The 21453-nt window shown below is 38.8% G+C and overlaps 1 protein-coding gene across 1 annotated transcript in view; it reads right to left on the bottom strand.

Annotated features, from left to right (window-relative positions):
- Nucleotides 1-21453, bottom strand: part of LOC149067394 (uncharacterized) — a 34816-nt gene that overhangs the window by 1161 nt on the left and 12202 nt on the right. The window contains exon 2 of the mRNA XM_089252814.1: nt 4781-7727. Within this exon, the coding sequence (XP_089108940.1) occupies nt 4781-6871 (2091 nt within the window). The 5' untranslated portion in view covers nt 6872-7727. The remainder of the gene's footprint in view (nt 1-4780; nt 7728-21453) is intronic.

The raw sequence follows: 21453 nt of genomic DNA, 5'->3' as shown, positions 1-21453 counted from the left end.
GAAATTATCTAAGAATAAAATCAAAGAAATTATCTAAGAATAAAATCAAAGAAATTATCTAAGAATAAAATCAAAGAAATTATCTAAGAATAAAATTAAAGAAATTATCTAAGAATAAATGAAAGAAGTCTCACGCTAAATAAAATAAATAATCTCGGAATAAATGGATGAAATAATTAATTGACGAACGAATGAAAGTTATTCAAACAAGCATGATACTGATGAACAGGGGGATCAGGAAAAAAAAATTTTTTTTTTGTTCCTTCCCAAGCCCTCTTTTTAGGAAAGGCGTTGGCATAAAAAAAAATTCATAATTACAGAAATGTTGAAAATATGTGTGTGAAAAAAATACAGGCATCAATAAACAAAATAACTAAGGAAATAATTTCAGATTCAATGAAGGAAATAATTTTAGAATAAATGGAATCTATAAAATATATATATAAAGGAAATAATCTTAGGATAAATGAAGTTTAAACAAAATAAAGCAAATAAGATTTCATAATAAATAAAAGAAATAATCTGATAATAAATGAAAGAAACTGTCTCAGTTGAAATGAATGAAATCTCACAATAAATGAAAGTAATAATTTCAGAATTAAAAAAAGTCTGAGAATAAATAAAATAATCTAAGAATAAATAAAATAATCTAAGAATAAATAAAATAATCTAAGAATAAATAAAATAATCTAAGAATAAATAAAATAATCTAAGAATAAATAAATCACAGTAAATGAAAGAAATAATCTTGGAATTGGAATTGAAAATAATTTCAGAATAAATGAAAGAAATAATTGTGTGTGTGTGTGTGTATATATATATATATATATATATATATAAGAAGAAAAGAAATAAATAATCCCAGAATAAATGAAAGAGATGACCTAAGGGTAAATGAAAAATGTTATGAAACAAATAATTTCAGAATTAATGAACGAGATAATCTAAGAGTAAATAAATGAAAATAATCATCAGAGAGAGTAAATGGATGGAATAATTTCCCCTATTATGAATTATAAACATTAATGAAAAATAATTTACGAATCTTTAATAACTTAGGGAGTGGGGGGGGGGGCCTGGTTCACTTGAAGCATTAAGTTTGGATCCAGGGCAATGTCTCAGAGGGGCAACTCGGTGGAAAATCGGGACAAATTACGGGATTATTTTTTAACTCTTTTAAGAACCAATCACCCCCCCACACACACACACACATACCACCACCACCGAATTGGTACCTGCCCTGTGTCCAAACGTACCCTGTGATATTCATGCGCATCCGAGATTATTTCGAGTTTTTCTATTTGGTGTGCAATTCGATTCTCGGCCCTCTAATTTCAACCAATGATGGGAAAAATTATTAATAGTAAAGAGATTATACAGGAAAAAAAGTGCAGCTACGGATCAGGCTTAATGACCGAAATTCCAATTCGTTTCAGGGAACATTGAAAACCAATTGAAGAAGCTGAAAAGGCGTCTGAGATATGTTTCGATACGTCGTCATCTATTAAGTATAATTACTTCCCCCCCCCCCTCTCTCTCTCTCTCTTTTAATAATACTTTCGATAACGTGTTGTTTAACCACAGACCTTGAAAATGGATAATCTCTGTGTCTGTGCATCTGCAGTCGCCTTATTAAATGGAAAATGTTATTTTGAGCGACATTCCCCCCCCCCTTTTTCACTGGAAAACGAACGTCGGCGAGACGTGAAATAATGATTTCCTTCCTAATGTATGTCAAGGATAATGTTTAATTCTGTTTTATATAATGTTTTTTTTTCCTACCACGAGAAAAATATTTCTCAAACCTCACGCAAGATATAATTTTTTTTTCATTATTTATGTCCCTGCTTAAGTTTCCGAACATGTGGTACTTATGAAGTAAGTAAGTAAGTAAGTACTTATAACAATTTAAATTCTCGTTTTGGAATTCTGAAAACGTTAAAGTAGCACCGAGTTTTTATGTAAATGTTACTACCAAAGCCCGAAGTTGGCCAATTCGTGACGAGGCCAGCCCAGTTGACCCGGCCATTGTCCAAAATACTGGCTTTCGCCGGGTCCTATAAGATATTGATACTCAGATTCCTTTGATCGTTAGGGTTGCCATAGCTAACCATAATCATTATGGTTAACTATGAAAATTAATATGGCTATATAAATGGCCATAACTTATCACAAAAAAAATACTCCAACGCGACGATGATCCCGAACCATAGAGAGAGATCGATATATAAGGGGCCGGCAAAAACCCGAATTTCGGACATTGGCGGGGTCAAGTGAGCTAGCCCTGTCGTGAATTAGCCAACTTCGGGCTTTCGCAGTAACATATACAGTAAAAGTTGGGCATGTTGAAAGCATTCTGCAGTATCAACCAATAATTATCGGTTGTTATAATCGATATGTTCATTATAATCGATAGCCTTTGTGCGGGTCTGTGGTTATCGTCATGGACTCACTTCGGGAGGATCGAGTTTCGAACCCCCAGAACATAGGCGGTGATAGACTTGGAATTCTGGGGGGGGGGGCACGATGATGATGATGTCATTTCATATATATCCATATACATTAGATCTGTCGACTCTAACTTTGACACTGGGGGGCAATGCCCCTCCCCCCGTATCTCGCCCATGCCTCAGATACGGCAAAGCGGTGGCCGGCTGAAGTTGGTTATCTGTGATTCCCAACGTCGAGGATTCAACGCCAGTCCATCTCCCCCTTAAAAGTGTCGCCACAGAGTGCAGCAGACCTACAACGGTAGAAATATTCAATCATCACACATGACTCTCAATTTCAAGTATAGGTGGCTTCACTGAAAATTCATGCAGGACGCCAGATATCCACTGAGACCGTTAGGTATATATACACAATACTGGCACTACTCAATAAGCGGTACTAAACGCCTCATTGTGATGGACCAGAGGTGAGCTCGGTTCTGAAATTTGTGCCCGTGCTGATCAGCCTGGAATATGCGCTCAGGACTCGACAATCAAAAATAGTTACAGAATGACTCTATCGAGGACGTTTCTGCATCGATCTTGAGACAATTATTCTCAAAGAATTAGATGTAAGTGGTCTTTGGAGATATTTTCTGTGACTAAATTGGTCAGGTAGGAGCTGCTCTAGGGTTGCGTGACCAGTACTGCCGCTACGACTTTATTCGTCCTTCTCAAGAAACGAATAATATGAGAAAACTTGTCTGTCACGTAAAATACTGGAAGATTAAACGAACGTACACAATAAGTCCCCCCTCTCGACATATTGCCATAGATCCGCCCCTACTCTGTGTAGATATCCGTTTAATGCAGCAGGAAATGTTAAAATACTGTCGGGGGGATTTTTAACCATTATTTTTCATTTTGTAGAATCATCGGGCACATCCTTTGAATAGTACATATTCAAACTTTGTTATCGATCCGACTAATGGCTGAATAGAACGCTCGAGAAACGATAAGTTAGTAGTTTAAGGTCTATTTCACACGCATCCGTCACGGCTCGTCTCAGTTGAAAAAAATATTCTTGTTGCCTCAGCTAGTCTTTTCATTCGCACTCATCAGTCGCGGTGCTGAATCCGACCCGTCAGTCTGATTGCCGTCATGTTTCGGTTTCTTTGGAAGAAAATTTTTGGCAAATCGGCAGAAAGCATTAGCCAATTTATTTCCTAATTTTAAGTATAATGGGGTTTTTTTTCCTCAAAATCCTATGCTACTCACTTACTACTGTGTTCAGTTGTTCACTGTTGTTGTCGGCTGAAGTTGGTTTTCTATGTGTTCCCAACTTCAAGGTGTGAATGCGAGCCGATCTCCCCATTAAAAAGTCTCGCCACAGAGAGCAACAGTCCTACAAACGATACAAATGTAATTCAATCATTACACTTCACTTCTAAATATAGATGGCAGCACTGCAAAAATCAGACACAACACTAGATACGCACTCAGACTGTTAGGTACACACATACTTCTGGCACAAATCACTAGGTAGTAAATTGCCCATATATGGCGATAAACCTGAGTTGTGCTCGGTTTGGAAGAAAGAAAGTTGTTCAGTTATGCTCACTGACTCGCTCACTTGTTCTCTCAGTCCTATGCTCTTTTGCTCGTTAACTTGCTCATTCACCACTTCTGTGTTCACTTGCTCACGGATTTGCTCATTCAAGTGAGTCATTAAGTGACCAAATCAGTGAGCATGAAAATGAGTGAATGAGCAAATCAATGAGGAGGTGAACGTAGGAAATATCAAGTGAGCATGAGAGTGAACGAACAAGCATGCGAGCACAGAAGTAGTGAATGAGCAAGTTAGTAAGCAAGTGAGCATAGGAGTGAGTAAGTGGCCAAACGAGTGAGAAAGTGAGCATGTGAATGAGCAAATCACTGAGGTAGTGAGCATAGGAGTGGCGATTGAGCTAATAAGTTAGCAAGTGAGCACAGAAGTGGTGAATTAGCAAGTTAGTGAGCATAGGAATGAGTGTATGATAAATCAGTGAGCAAGTGGGCACAAGAATGGGTGTATGACAAATCAGTGGGGAGGGGGGGATGATTCACTCAGGAGGGAGCGATTGAGCAAATTAGTGCTCACTTGCTCATAATCCCACTCACTAGCTATGGTCGTTGAATTGCTTGTTGGTAAATTGCGTGGCGGTGACTGAAACCTGACCAACACTGAAATGATACGTGTGTTAACAGCCCCCACACTGTAACGGGTCGGATGCATCGGCATCTGAATAAAGACAGTATGACGACTGCACTGATGTGTGTGAATAGACCTTTATGCTCCCAGAAATACTTACGAAATAATTCGGTCTGATGAAACCGCCATCTTTAGGAAATTTCGGTGACTTCTCTTTCTTGGAGACTTTTTTGGCACTTTTGCGGACACTGTGGTGTTTCTTTGAAGACTCCTTATCCGTCTTCTCTGATGGAGCACTTTCATTATGTTCGGATTTATCGGAGGAGACGCTTTGGTGTGCGTCGCCGTCGGTCTCCGTCACCTCGTCCATCTGCGAAAGTTCTGCCGGGTCCTCCTTGCGGTTTTCCGCGAATTTAACTTTCCGGCTAGCTCCCGACGCGATCGGGTCCGTGCATGTGCATGGACCGACACGATGGACCATCGAGGATCGACTTCTCATCGAAGACCTGGCCAGAGCAGCGTCCCTCCACAAGCTCAGCCAGCACTCACGGCAGGGACAGAAAGACGGCACGAGTCCGTAACCGGCCAGACTGTCCTCAGAAGACGACCTCATACCGAGCCCGCTCTTGTAACCGCGATGGTGATGGTGGTGATGAGGATCAAAATGCGACTGTCGAGAGTTACTCAAACTCTCGGGAATGGCACCATGCGAAGAACGTAGCTGTTTCCTGTACGACCTGTAACGGCTGCCGTTCTGGTAAGGTCTGTAGCTGGACCTGACGCTGTTGCTGTGACGGTGTACGAATGGGAAGCCATCTTCCATTCTCGAGAAGTATCCCCTCTCCAGAAAGTCTTCGAACGGCAATTCGCTGGCCAGACTCCGAGGTCTGTGGTAGTGCCACAGGTGCCTACCGTGTTTAGGAATGAAATCGTCGTAGTAATCGTCACACTGGCTCCCTGATAACCGACCTGGGTTTTCATCATCGAGCTCGTTGGATCGCAGGGAATGCGTCCGAGCTGATTTCAATCTCCTATTCTCTCCTGACTGTTCTTTTTCTGCCAAATCTGATTTGGATTCGGGCTTCTCTTCCGCGACGGACTCTTGAGCAACTTTGCTTTCTGACGACTGACTCTCTAAGGATGTCTGGTCAGTCTTTGTGACCCCACTGTCTTCTTCGGAATTGACTCTCTTATCTTCAGTCGTTTCGTGGCTGGTCTTGGGGACTGTCTTCGCACCTCTGCGTTTCTGGTGTTTCTTCGTTTCCAGTGAATCTACCGGGTAGCCCTCGTTGCCCGAACTGGTCTTTTCACGGGACGATTTCGATGCTTTGATGGACTTATTATGTACGTGGACCTTGCTGTTGGAACTTAGAGGTTTCACTTTAGTGCTCGTTGATAGTCCGTCGTTCACTTTAGTCCTAGATGAGTTGGATCTCTCGACACCATTGACCTTGGACATGGAGGAGCTTTTGTTTCCTTCGGTTCTGTAGTGACTTGAAGAGACGGAGTCGTTGGAACTTTCTGAAATCGCGATTTTCTCCTTCACAGACGTTGAGATATTGTCCCCGGTTTTCTGAGATTCACTTCTGAACACCCCTTTCGTGAAAGTATCGAGTGGTTTCGTGTCGTGCAGGTACGAACTTCTTCCTGAGAAGTTTCTAGCTGCAGTCTCTGACATGACACTTTCGTCAGATCTTGTAGGGCTTGATCTCGCGGAGTGATTCTCTGAAGTTGACGAAGAAGAGGTCACTTGATCGGACTTCTCTACCGCCTGTGTGTTTTGGAACAGCTCGGTGTTAGGTGTAGAGTCCTTTGGAGGCGTCTTGCGCCTCGTTTTGGTCTCTGGCTCCCTTTTCCCGGCTGGTGGCGGCGGTGGAGGAGGAGGTGGTGGTGGATCCGGGAAAGTCAGTACGGGGGCGGATCTCGGAGGGAGAGTCAGAGGAACTTGCACAGACTTGGTGGTTTCGGAGGCTGCTGTTTCGATGGTCGGGAAGATCTTCTTAACAGCCGGTCTCTTGATACCCGGCGATGGTCGGATGCTCGGATTATCTGCTGGAGCCTGGAATTTCTTTATCAGTTCGTCTATGGCTCTGGCTCGAACCTTCAACGCCTTCTTGATGGTCGATCCGTTCGAATTGTTTTTATGCAATGGTCTGGTGTCCGACGTGTCGGAAGTGACTGATGACGAGGATTCTTTTCGGCTTGCGCCTGAGAATTGCGACTGGTCTGTTCTCGAGTCTCTGCGGGGCATGTTCGTAGATTCTTCCACGATTTCGGCGTTCTTGCTCAGCGTATCCGTTGTAACATTTGGAGCTGAAATTGCGTTTGTCTCTGGTCTATTCTCTGAATTCGAATCGTTTTGCCCAATGCTAGTCTCGGGTTCTTTTGCGGTATCAGATCCGGACAGATTTATCAAATTTTCAGTTGTAGTCTCGAGAACCTGATCTTGTTTTACGGGGTCCTTTTTCTACAAGAATTGGTTGGAGGTCCTGATCTGTCGTCGTTGTCGCCGCAAGGTCTTCTTTCGTTGTAACTGATTCGAGATCCTGATCTGGAGTCACAGGTTCATCTGTTTTAGGAAATGATTGAATATCCTGATCTGGAGTGACAGGTTCATCTTTTTTAGGAAATTGTTGAATATCCTGGTCTGACTTCACAGGTTCTTCTTTTTACTGGAACTGATTCGAGGTTCACTTCAGTAGATTCAGATATGGCCTGATCCAAGACCTGTAACACTTCGTTGACTTCTTCTCTCTGCAGGGTCGATAAGGCTCTCGCGGTGTTTGCTGATTCGATCGGTTCTGAGTATATGTCCTCTAAAATATCCGCTACAGTCTCTCGACCATTTCTGATAGGTTCGTTTCTCGGCGGGACTTTTGGTGGTTTTCCGCAATCTTCGTCGCTTCCAGTTTCCGCATCGATAGTTGGATCCTCACTGTCTTCAAAGAGAGGGTTGATGCGACTCACCGGTACTTCGTATATGCTATCTACTTCCGAATTAGACAGGAGAGGTCTCTTCCGTTGGATACGCCAAAATCCAAGAAGAGATTTCAACATCCCTGTCTTTTGGTCCTTCCCTGTACGGGATCATCGTCTAAAATCATCCACTGAAAGAGGAAAATGTATTAATGATTGAGTTTGACTTATAATCAGACTAATTTACAAATAAAAACATATATTTTATGACTTATAGAAAATATGACATGAATGTCGCTCTCCACTTGTTAATACAAGATATACAGAAGACTGGATGTTGTGAAGATATTTATTATTTGAGATGTTAATTTTTTTAAGGAAGGAAAAAACTCATCTCTGCCTCTACCGGGAGTCGAACCCGGGTCCCTCGATTGCCGGAAGAGTGCTCTGACCACTACGCTACAGAGGAGATAGAGATTTTCCTTCGCTAGAGCTATATATGCCGAACGGAACCGTGCAATGGACGGTGAAACCGATCAGCTAATAGCTCATGGACGACGAGCCACCAGAGGGCTATATATATGACATGAATGTCGCTCTCCACTTGTTAATACAAGATATACAGAAGACTGGATGTTGTGAAGATATTTATTATTTGAGATGTTAATTTTTTTAAGGAAGTATCTTCTGTATATCTTGTATACAGAGCGACATTCATGTCATATATATAGCCCTCTGGTGGCTCGTCGTCCATGAGCTATTAGCTGATCGGTTTCACCGTCCATTGAACGGTTCCGTTCGGCATATATACGCTCTAGCGAAGGAAAATCTCTATCTCCTCTGTAGCTTAGTGGTCAGAGCACTCGTCCGGCAATCGAGGGACCCGGGTTCGACTCCCGGTAGAGGCAGAGATGAGTTTTTTTCTTTCCTTAAAAAAATTAACATCTCAAATAATAAATATCTTCACAACATCCAGTCTTCTGTATATCTTGTATTATAGAAAATATTCACGTAAGCGTTTCATTAAAAGAAACAAAAGACAACAACATATACGAGTGTTTTTCAATATATGGTCCGCGGACCAAAGGTGGCCCGCAAGCAAACTTGATAAAATAAATTCTAACTGAATGAAAAATTATTCCGCTTTTGTAATTGATATTAGTTTCTTTTCCATATGGGTTCAACTGTACCTTCATACTCGGGTTAAACCAGCAGAACCTATAGAAGATAGGTAGCTGTGGTTCAACATACATCATCGTGGAGAATGTCGGGAATTGCTATCCTACAGGATGCGATTAATATAATCACTAAATTTTGTCGAAACTGCAATTTATTGCTGCATACGTTGGGGAAATGAAGGACTGCTACAAATCGCAATAAACAAAAATGTATTTCACGGAAAAAGAAATTCAAGTGATTAGATGACCATGTTTCATTGAGAAAAATATGTTAAGTGGGATCTTATATATAAAGAAAGGGGTCATTCAAGTATTACGTCAGCATCGATGGAGGGGGGAAGAGGGTTTCCGATTTGCTGACTTTTGATGGCGAGGGGGTTTGGATGATGCTTACGTCATCAACCACTCTTTATGAAAATATGAAATATTCTTAATGGCATCTTACTCGGTGCGCCAAAAACGAGAAAAACCTTTCGATAGTTTGTGGGCACTTGAAGTAACATTCCCCCTATTGATAAGTGCTCTACAGAGCCACTTTAGTGATCTCTAAATGTTTCGCGGATCCAAGTGCTCTGGAACTGTGCCACGCATCACTCAAGTGATCCGTAATTATGCCGCGGATCACTTAAGTAATCTGGAACTGTGTCGAGGGTCACTTGAGCAATGTAGAACCGCACTGGGGGGCAGCTTAAGTGCGCTAAAATTATGCCACATGTCACTCAACGGATCTATAAATGTGTCACGGATCGCTTAAGTGTTCTGGAACTGTGTTCCGGGTTATTTAAGTGATCTGAAAATGTGCCACGGGCCACTTAAATGCTCTGGAATTGTACCACGTATCATTTAAGCGATCTGTAAATGTGCAGCTTAGTTCATTTTTACAAAATTATGTTTGAGAAGGGCAGGGCCTCCTCAGATAACCCCCAGGGCCAAGAGCTTTATGTCCGCAGGCCAACAGCTTTATGCGATTTACCATATATTGGCTTAGAAGGTGGGTCGCAATGAATTTATTAAAGATAAATTTTGAGTTCATAGCTTTCAAATAGCATTGAAATTAACAGAAATTGATTATAACAACATATAAAGGTATTTTCTTCGCGTACAATTCGTAGGGCAGTGAAACCCGAGTTTTCAGGACCAATTAGCATAAGATTTCTAGATAAGGCACTTTTGCCAATATTCAGGCACAAGAATGAAAGCGAGAATTATTTCTTCGCGAGAAAAGAGAGGACTACTCTGCTACTCTTGTTTTACATTCGTATTGACTTTTACACGTTCGTCTGGGAAATTTCTATCGAATTCATTGCATGCCGGAAAGCGTTGTGCGCGTGGCCCTACCTTTTTTATGATATCAGACTTGTTCATGTTTCGCCTTCGAGAAGTGCTGCCACCTTTCTTCGATAGTAGGAAGTTTTCTGAAAGTCTCATCTCTAAGGAAACCACAGCAGAAACTGTTAGGATGCTTCCAGAAACTACTTAAAAAAAAAGAAGCTTTTGAAGGTTTGTAAAGGGTTTTAGGAATGTTTTTCTCAGTTCGGTGACATTTCACTTTAGAACCAACCGTGATTCGTCTATCTTTTAAACCAGGTGTTCTCAACCGGTGCTCCGTGTGCACGTCCCAGGGACTCCGCGGTGACTCGAGGAAAATAATATAAATCAATAAATTTGATAGATAAATAAATAAGAGAGGCCTACAAGGTTCTGCTTTAAAAATTATGCACAAAAAAGGGCTCCTCGAGTCAAACAGGGCTCCGCCATGGAAATTATAAACTGGGTAGGGCTCCGCGAGTCAAAAAAGGTTGAGAACCGCTGCTTTAAACAATCAAAACCGTCCAATGTAGTGATTTTTTTTTTTTCAAATAGGAAACAGAACTTGATGCAAACATGCCCCATGCCTTCCAAAAAAAATTTACGACGCGCTCATGAAAAAAATCGCAGACAAAAATCCTATTAATTACTTTGTAGATCTTTCCTCAATGATGCTGTTACGATCAACTCAACTGATGTGGAGGGTAGTCGCATATTCTCACCAACACAGAGAAGATGGAAGTTTCGTCCCCTGTGCCTCCAGAAAAGAAAAATTCTCGTAACTTATGAGTTCTTCCTCGTAGGTGTTTTTAGAACTTTATAGAAATCCACGTCAAAATTTAATGTGGCCAATACGATATTCCTTATTTTCAAGATACTATTTTACTAACCATATAAAGGCACATTGTGAAATCTAACCACACATTTCAGAAGTTAATGAAGTTGAACAGTTAAATTAAGGTGACAGAATTTCAGCAACATGGAAATTTTCGCTCTGGCCAACACGTATCACCGACAGTTGACAACTTTACCAACCGTTGACAATATTTTTGACCGAAATCATTGATAAAAGCCATATTTTCTCACATTCAAAAGATCATTTTTTTCCGTATTTTTCTAAATGATTTTTTCTAGTCAGCTTTTTTATGTTCCTCTTGAACAGCTCAAAAACTTTCCGAAACATCGAAACAGGCTGTTAATGTGTTAATTAGAATGGTGCGGACGGATTCGCTGCCGTGATAAAAACTATCATGACATGCCTTGTTGTATAGATAATCTGTTCTATTGTCTTTCTCTGGCTAAAGTTGTAGCTGTATCTTAATTGTCTCTGATAATTGTCTCGTCTTTCCTCTCTCGATCCGCCATTGAGACATCGAGCCAATTGTATGTAAAGTTGTAATTTATCGTTCATTAACCACACGGTCCTTTATTTCTTTTTTTATCTCGGAGATAATAATAAAAATAATCGCGGTATAATTACTCGTACAATCCATTTAAGGTCACGTATCACCGCTGCCATTTCAGTGTTTATGTGACCGATTATGTTGGGGTGTGGCACGAAAAAGTGATTTCTTTTTTATCTGAGGCATTTCTTTTTAGGCGATAAGAATAAAACAAACGGAACATGTGTGATAAGACATACATGTTACAGTTTGGTACGAAATCAAATGCGTTAGCATATGTTGTTCCCGTTAATGAAAGTTTGTTTATGAATAGGGTGCGGTATCGAACCCATTGTGACATAAAGCGGAATTTTTTTAAAAGCCTTTTCGTTATTGGTTTCACTTACAAGGTGCTAGGAAGTACCTTGGCTTGATATCGTCATTTGTGTTTAGCCATGTGGCGGGGCGGGGGGCACGTGATATTTTGTGGTTGAAATCGAGGTGACAATTGTAGGATGGTGAAAATTTTGTTTCTCGTAGTTTTTATCGATCCAACGCTATTAATTTACTTCAAGTAAGTATTTATATGGAATTAAAATTCATAAGCGTGATTAAAGTTTCTAATCTCAATCCGAAGGGAGGTTACTCATAGGCTATCACAAGGCAAAGACTGGCAGAGCTCTTGTCTGGGGGGGGGGGGTGGTCTAGGAAGTGATCTTACATTATTGTGTTGATTTCAAAATTCACATTTGTTATAAAATAAATAAATTGACCCCTACTAGAAGTCTTAGCGTGCCGCCCCCCCCCCCACAAAAGAAGACAAACTAGGGACCCCACTCAAGGATATTGGGTCAAACGTGCAAGGTACTTTCACAATTACTTTAGGATGCCATCAATATTTTACACGGACAAAATGATTCTCTTTTCCCCCTTCTTTTTAAGGCTGTTTTTAATTTAAAATTCTCCGTAGGTCTTGATTTTGGGGAGTCTACTCAAGGAACTGTGGCAAAAAAAACTTCTAAAACTTCATTAGAAAATTATGATTAATTTTTCATTCTTTGCCCTGTAATATACCTACTTTTAATACCTTGCTGCCTTGTAATACCCACTGTCACGTGACCACGCACCAGTCTGAACCAGTGCATGGTTCAGACAGGGCCTGACTTTTTAACTTGAAGGGGCCCTGGGCAAAAGAGGTACCCCCCCCCCCTCTCCTGACTGTGGTCGAAGAAGTTTGGTGTGTGTGTACGTCAGCAAAAATAGTACTTGTTTACTGTAAACCCATCAAAAAAGGATATGTGCTATTTTAAATGAGAAATGCAATGTAAACTTGTCCATGAAATATCTTACAATGAATGCTTTTTTCGTACTTCTCATACGAGCAAAATCATTGTTAATCAAAATCCAATTTTCGAGTTATTTCAGCTTCAATTTATATACATAAAATAACATGTCCTGAATGACTGATTCATTGACAGATTCACAGATTCATCATTGCCGAGAAGAAACCACTGAAACTATAAACATGAAATTCGGTTAATTGTTTTATTTCATTACGTAAAGTCTCACTAAGAAGGAGCTTTTCAAACTTCGACCCCCCCCCCCCAAGGGAGTCACAAGGAGTTTAAAAGGTTACATAGAGAAATCACGTGAAACCTCTGAATTCAAAAATATGAAATTTGATGAGTATTTTTATTTTGAAATATAGGGAATAACTGTGAGAAAAATGTATTTTTCAAAATTCAACCCGAAGGGAGGGGAGTTCAAAGGTTATATGGAGCAATCATGGCTTAGCTGAAATCACTGAAGCTATAAATATGAAATTTAGTCAGTTGTTTTATTTTATGATGGCTTACTAAGGAAGAACTTTTCAAATTTCCACCTCTAAGTTGATTTTTTTCAACCTAAAGATTTCAACCTAAGAGATTCTCTAACCATTCTAAGAGATTTCAACCTACCCCCCCCCCCTCTCTCTCTCTCTCTCTCTCTTTGTAAAAGACGAGCGAACTGATGATTTTATCCCTTTTAATAAGAAGAATGATCTTTCTCTAGAACAGTTTGATATTGGTAATGTTGTGAATGACGATTCAATGCTGTCTCAACATTTGAGAACGTCTTTTCTACACCTGTAGCGTTATTTAACATTTGTGGCAAAAATGAACGTTGTTGCAGTTCGTCTGAAAAAGTGCGTGCACGATCAGATGCACAGTTTTGCATTGTAAATATACAGAATCTTCACTAAGAAGTGAGGATTTCATGTTGATCACACGTGCAAACTTTCTTGTCATCGTTTTCTTGAATCATTTTACGGTGAAAAAGATGCGAAATTGGGGAATCGAACAAAAGAATGTGACATATTGCAATATATTTTTTGCGGGGATTTGCTGTGCAAAGTATATTACTGATTGATATAATACTAAAATTGATATTCAATAGGTGTTTGCTAATAATGCACACTTTGGAAATAGTATGATATGATTCAGGGGAAATTCTTCGATTTTTCAAAATTTTACCAAATAAAATTTATAAAAATTTCAATAAAATATGTACTATTATAAATTTTGTGCCCCCCCCCCTTAAACGTGGAGCCCTGAGCAAATGCCAATATTGCCCATGCCGAAACCGGGCCCTGGATGCGCATATAAAAGCGAGATCATTTAATAGCATTATGGACAATCAATATACACTGGAGGCTTCCTTCCAGACTACCTCTCGACATGAATGTGATTCCCATTCAAGAAAGCTGTCATCGCAACATGGTATCCTATCGCACAGAGAGCCCTATATGCCATCGACAGGAACCCATATAACCGCCACCAAAAAACGGGACGAGACCACACACAGCCAACTGTTCAAGTCTTCACTCCAAGCTCCATACAAAGAATTTTACAAAGGGAAAGATTTTCAAATCAGAAATTATCAATACAAAAATATAGTATATTAAAAGTGTATAAAAAATATGAACAGATATTAAAAACTGCTTGCAATTGCTATAAAATCGAAGCAGACTGTAATTATCACATCCTTATCAGAAAGCCCTAGCCAAATGCCGAAATCGATGCAGGTAATTGCAATGTATAATTATCATGGTTTCCTCCCATCTGTGTGCCGATATCCGTCCCAAGGAAATTACTTGTATGACGGCCTTTGAGACGTCCCTCAATGAAATGTTGTCAAACAAATGAATAGGAAATTCAAAACTAACCGACAATCTCATTTTTTCCCCAATAAATACACTCCATATTCACAATACAAATCAAGGAAATACATAATTAAAAATACCGAAGTTGTATAATACAGTTCCGAACCAATCATTCCAACCTATAATCAAACAACACAATCTGGTAATAATTGTATTTCATTTACAAAATATTTCATGTTTGAGGAAATTACCGCCCGAAACGGAAAAATAGGACGCTAAGTGACAAGGTAGGTGTAGGTGTGGACTTTGGAAAAAAAGTTGTTTTCCACAAAACGTACATGTTTCAATATAAATAAGGGCCTTTCGGCCTATATTTATTATTTTTATTTATTTCTTTTAATTTATTCTCATTTATTGGACACCGGCCGGTCCACTTTCTTCACCGATTGACCACACGTTTAGGGGGGGGGGGGAAACAACGCTGTAAGGAACGGGTTTTCCCCCTCTTTATTTATCGCAACCCATACCATGGCATTTATTTTGCGATGTCTTCACAGGATATAATAGACTAGAATTACGACCTGGGGTTGCCAATTGAAATACTAATGGAAACTTACGGTTTTTAAAATGAAAGTCACGAATAGTCATGAATAGAGTTGTTTGCATGCATATCAATCCCACCAATGACAACAACAAAAAAATTATGCAGAGTAATATGAGTATTGCGTATCTTAAGTCCCATTCGGTGTAGTGTCTTAACAGGTGGCCAGACGGGGGGGGGGGGGAATCCGGAAATTTCATTTCCGACATTTCGCCCCCGACGTTTCGTCCCCAGTATATTTCGTCCACGGACATTTCGCCTGCCCTGAATCTATGAGTGACCGAGCGAGTGACCATATAAATGACTGTGTGAATGACCAAGTGATTGGATGAATGAGTGACCAAGTGAGTGACTGTATGGGTGAGTGAATGGGCATATGAGTGATCAAGTGAGTGTGTGAGGGATCGTATGAATGACCAAGTGAGTATGCAAGTGACTGATGAGTGAGTGAGTGACCATGTGAGTGACTTAGTGATTGGATGAATGACCGTATGAGTGAGTGAGTGGCTGTATGAGTGAGTGAGTGGCTGTAGGTGAGTGAATGGGTATATGAGTGACCAAGTGAGTGTGTGAGAGATCGCATGAATGACCAAGTGAGTATGCAAGTGACTGTATGAGTGACCAAGTGCATGGCCGGATGAGTGACCAAGTGAGTGGATGTTTTCGTGATCAAGTTAGTGATCGTATGAATGACCACACTCACTTGGTTTGTCATACGGTCAGTCACATACTGTCACTCATACGATAACTCACTCATTCACTTTTTCACTCACTTGGTCCCTCACACGGTTAGGGCAAGCGAAATGTCCGAGTCGAAATTTCAGGGAGCGAAATGTACCGGCAAAGAAGCGTCGCAGGGGCGAAATGTCGGGACGCAATGTAAGGGGGAGGGGAAGGGATGTCGGAGTTGAAATTTCCGTAAACTCCGACGGGACCTGTGCCTAAGAGTGAAATAAATCCCCTGAACTATTGCAGATGTTAATTAATTATATAATTATTTCCTTATTATTTCTCAATTTCCATTGATTCTGAAATTATTTTTCCCATTATTTCTGAATTTTCATTTTATTCCCAGGTTTCCATCATATCTGAAATTGATTTTTTTTCATTAATGTTAAAATTATTTCTTTCATTGATTCTGGAATAACTCAAACCCCCCCCCCCTCCTTTTTTAAATTCTGAATTTTAATTGATTCTGAAATTATTTTTCTCATTAAAGAATTCCTTCACATTCCTTTTCCTTCATTAATTTTATCAGTTCTGAATTTTTATTATTTTTGATTTTTCATTAATTCTCTCGATATTTTACCTTCTTCTCGGTATCGCTTTGAATTCTGTACGTTATCTCAGTCTTTATGGGGGGGGGGAGATTCCAGCCCACCCCTCCTCTAATTGAAACCAAGGCTCAAGAAAACGCTACGAAACGTGTAATAAGCACCGAGCACCCACACTCGTTAGGATAATTTTTTGCACCATTCTCTGTCATCATTCCATTATTGTCATCATTCTTTGATCAAACGATGTCAAACGCTACATGTACAGGGTGTCCCGTAAGTGCTAATGCGTCTTTCATCTGATCAACCGTCCGTCATCGAGGTATGATTCCGATTTAAAAAATTTCCCTGCACCAGTTTTGAGAATGGGAAACACCGTGTATCACAAAATAAAAAAAAAATCTAAATTTTTATACGGTTCTCTTGTCCTATAACTTCCAATTAAAAAGTTGCTGCCCTGTCTATCCCGAGGACAACAGAATAAATTCCATGTTTCCAAGTGCAATATTCGCTTATTCGTTGAGATATTGGAATTAAAAAAATTGGAGAAAAGTTATGAAAGAAAGCAAAAACTAACAGACAACGCTCCTTTCCTTCGCTTATGCTGTCCTTTCCTAACTTTTGTTTGAATTGTAAATTGAAATATCTCAGCGAACATTTCACTTACAAACTTGAATATTTCTGTTGGTCTCACGAGAAACAGGGCAACAACTCTCTAATTGGAAGTTAGAAGACAGGAGGATCACATAAAAATTTAGATTTTTTTTATTTTGTGACACACTGTATTTTCACTCGCAAAACTGCTACAGGGTAACTTTTGAACGAATTTTGAGCATTTTTTAAATTGAAACTATACCTCTACGACGGATGGTTGATGAGATAAAGGCCTCATTAGCACTTCAGGAAACACCCTGTATACTTTGCCTTTGCGCCCTTTGATAATACCTAGTCAGTGAAATTCAAGTCTTTTTCGTAAAAAAACATTTTAACACTGAGATAAAAATTCACTGAGATATCAGTGATTATCGCGTTCTTAATTTCTGATAATTTCTTCAATTATATCTTTTCGTTATGTTCAAATATTGTGTTATCACTTCAAAACTAGTTGCTCACAGTTATCTGAAGTTGCATCTCTTTCTCCGATCATAATTTATTTCAGCCCCGGAACGATGCTGCTCCTTTTTACGTACTGATAGATACGAAATTTATATATAATATAACTCAGTGTAAAAATCATGTTGAGAGAGCGAGAGAGAGATAAACTTAACACGTAAATTTTTATTTTTGGAGTGAAAGGTGAAGAAAACGATAAGCACTTGACATTAAGTTTTAATGGATTAAAAACAACGCCTATCGTAATTGCTCTGCATAACATGTATCGCGATCTCGTGGGCATTTGGTCGCGAACTTTGGTAACATTGTAACACATTAAGATTTAAAAAAAAAGAAAAGATAAGTTATCTTTTATTTATGTCAAAAAAAAAAGTCCTTTCCCTCCCTTCACTCATGATTAATGACTAGTGCTTAGAAGCCACAGACCGAATGCAAATTGCGTTTCAGGACAGATTCATCGTCATCAATAAACGCTAATTTATCGTTTTTCACATCGAGACAGCGAGATAATGAACGCGACCCATATTTCGAGATCATGATAAAACGCCATTTGTTGAATTTAAAAAAAAAAAAAGCGTTTCGGCAACAATTATGTGATTTTTCTTTGAATTCATTCAATTTAGTTTATCGTATTTTGGTAGCGTCTGCCGAGTGTCCTTCAAGTTCTACTTGCTGATAGGCGAAGGCCATGTCTGACTTGAGAACACAATACGTAGTTTCTTCACTTGCTCTTAAAACCAGATTTTCAAACAAAAATTGATCATTCCAGCTAATAAATTCATTTTCCAAAATAAAAAATTGCTGTCAGGGATTTAGTCATTTTGGAATGGCTCATCTGAAAACACTGAAACGATAACGATCTATTAAAATCTTTGCAGTAAAAATGGATTAATCCGTTATCTAAACACTCATTATGCTGTGGTCTAGATTCTAATTGATGCAATATTCTACCATATTCACGCTGCACGTACATAGTTAGGACGGTTCTTAACCTTTTACAATAATAGTGAACGATACCGTAACGCTGCGTGTTAATATCTATGAATGTCTTATAAAAAATTATTTTCAGTAATGATTTAAAATCATTTCATTTTATCACCCCTTGGTAAATTTTAGGCATTAATTTATTATTATTTTATTTTATGTGCCAATTGCTTGCTTTATGAGTTAATTTGATTTCCAAGAAAATCTCTCACCAATTTCTTGTTTTCCAAAAAATGTCTCACTTTCATTAAATAATAATGTCGTCTCGCTCTAATAATGATTTTTTTTCTCAACTATGTTCGGCTAAGAACTATTTTTTAGCAATGTCATTATCATAAATAATTATGTATTTATCATAAATAATTATTCACTTCTCTTCCTCTTTACCACTTCCCAATAATGTGATGCAGCATCAAAATAATGAATTCCCGTTAGCAATGATTTTCACAACAATGTCTCGCCAATAATAATTTCCTAACAATATCTCACGAATAATGATTTCCCAACAATGTTTCACCCATAATGATTTCCCAACAATGTTTCACCCATAATGATTTCCCAACAATGCCTTTCTAACAAAACAATAATTTCCAAATAATTGTCTTTCTAATAAAACAATAGTTTCCAAACAATTGTCTTTCTAATATAACAATAGTTCCCAAACAATGACATTCCCAACAAAACAATAGTTTCCAAACAATGACTTTCCCAACAAAACAGTTTCCAAACAATGACTTTCCCAACAAAACAATAATATCCAAGCAGTGCCTCTCTAACATAACAATAATTTCCAAGCAATGCCTTTCTAGCAAAAGAATAATTTCCAAACAATGTCTTTCTAGCAAAGAATAATTTCCAAACAATGTCTTTCTAGCAAAGAATAATTTCCAAACAATGTCTTTTCAACAAAACAATAATTTCCAAACAATGTCTTTCTAGCAAAGAATAATTTCCAAACAATGTCTTTTCAACAAAACAATGATTTCCAAACAATGTCTTTTCAACAAAACAATAATTTCCAAACAATGTCTTTTCAACAAAACAATAATTTCCAAACAATGTCTTTTCAACAAAACAATAATTTCCAAACAATGTCTACGTCTCCAATAATGATTTCGCAACAATGTCTTACTAAACATGGGTTTACAATAATGTTTCACCGAAAATGATTTTCCAACAATTTCTCAGGTCATTAAGAACTTTTCTCCCACAATGTACCATTCAACAATACATTTCCTCTCTCCCCATCAACGCTCAGTTGATCAAGCGAATATCCGACGGAATCTGTTACACTTAAGGCACCCGGATTCTAATCGGTGTTATGGACTATTGATTAATATAATTAACTATCACAAAAGGCCACCATTTGGCAATGCAATTATACATAATTCTTTCTCTGTTTATATTTTTTCTTCCCTATACAGAATTTCATTACGAATATTAACAAATCGACTAATTCAATAAGTTGTTAATTATCGAGTAATTATCATTAATTAGGCCAGAGAAAGTGGGATACACAATCTTCAGCAATACCGAAAATTCAAATTCCTGATACTAAAAGAAATCTCATTAATATTCAACAATTCAAGTAAATGTATCACAATCAACATAAATTGAACGACAAGAATAGATTCTTCAAGGTCACTGTTTAAAAAAAAATGAAATGAAATATATTATTGATGGGAATCCCGCGGAAACATTTACATACTTAGTAATAAATAATTCTGGAAGGATAACAGAAGCCAAGGCCATGGTCCAGAAAAAAATGCACCATTTGTTTTTTCATCCGATGTTTTCTATTCTACTTTTATTATAAAATATTCTTCTTTATTCCACCATCATTTTCAATATTAGACACAGGGTTATTTATTATTGTCACTACCTGTTTATTCCTTTTGCAACGAATAAATAACAGGTGAGAGAATGAAAAAGAATGGCTTTCTTCTCCAACGAAATGAAAAAACCCTGCTGTGTGTTTTTGACAGGTGAAAGAGGCCTAGCGCGCGTTTCTAAAGAGTTGCCTTCAGCCGCTTTTCATAAGACGGCCTTTAACCATAACAGCTTTTTCTTCTTATAATTGCAATAAAAAGCGAGAAATGCCTGCCAATCAGACTATTATTTTGAAAAGAATGGGTAATTCTCTCGTTATAAGACGTCACTTTCAATCGATTATAATCGGTATTGTTTTTTTTTTTTGAAGTCTTGTTACTGAACATTTGCGGGTAATCGTATTCATTGATGGCATTAGAATGAATATACTAAAACGGCCTGGAAGTGACTATGATGTGACAGATACTATATTATCCTGGGCCATGTATGGTATAAAACAGTTTCTCAACCTTTTTCGGCCCATGGCCCCCTTTCGACAATATTTTCTTCTCGTTACCCCCTGTCTTTTCCAGGGTCGCATACCCTCATCTCAAGACGTCAACCTATGTCCATGTCTAACCTGGGCTAAAGTTCGGTTAGCTTCCTCCTAGTGGGGGTTTTATGCATTGTTGTGTCTCAACGTCATGGGATCCTCGGGCAAAGTGATCATCTGGGGCATACTTAGCTGGAAATAGCAGTTTACATATTTGCATACTTACATTTTTGAAAATTATAGTACCAGATCTCATCATGGGGGCCATTCAAATATTACGTAAGCAGATTTTCAGCCATTTTTGACTCCCTCCCCCCCCTCGATGCGGACGTATTACTTGAATGACCCCATGTAAGACTTTCCTTATGGGTATGAGACCCCGGCCATGATCACATGGGCCCGTGGGTTAGGATGACCCTGGTTCTATGAATAGCTTGCTCTTCTGAATTCTGAAATTTACAACATTTTCTCGCACCATTTACTCGAAAGCTTTAATTTTTCACAGCTCTCCGCGGCCCCCTTCGCCCAGCTTGTCTTAGCTTTCCTTCCATCTGATTTGCACCCATGCCCCAT

The sequence above is a fragment of the Pholcus phalangioides genome, unplaced genomic scaffold, assembly GCF_987345545.1.
Source record: "Pholcus phalangioides strain wild (caught in Gottingen) unplaced genomic scaffold, Ppha-v1.0 ptg000031l_1, whole genome shotgun sequence".
In the NCBI taxonomy this organism is placed as follows: domain Eukaryota; kingdom Metazoa; phylum Arthropoda; class Arachnida; order Araneae; family Pholcidae; genus Pholcus; species Pholcus phalangioides.
This window is presented reverse-complemented; position numbering and strand designations above follow the sequence as displayed.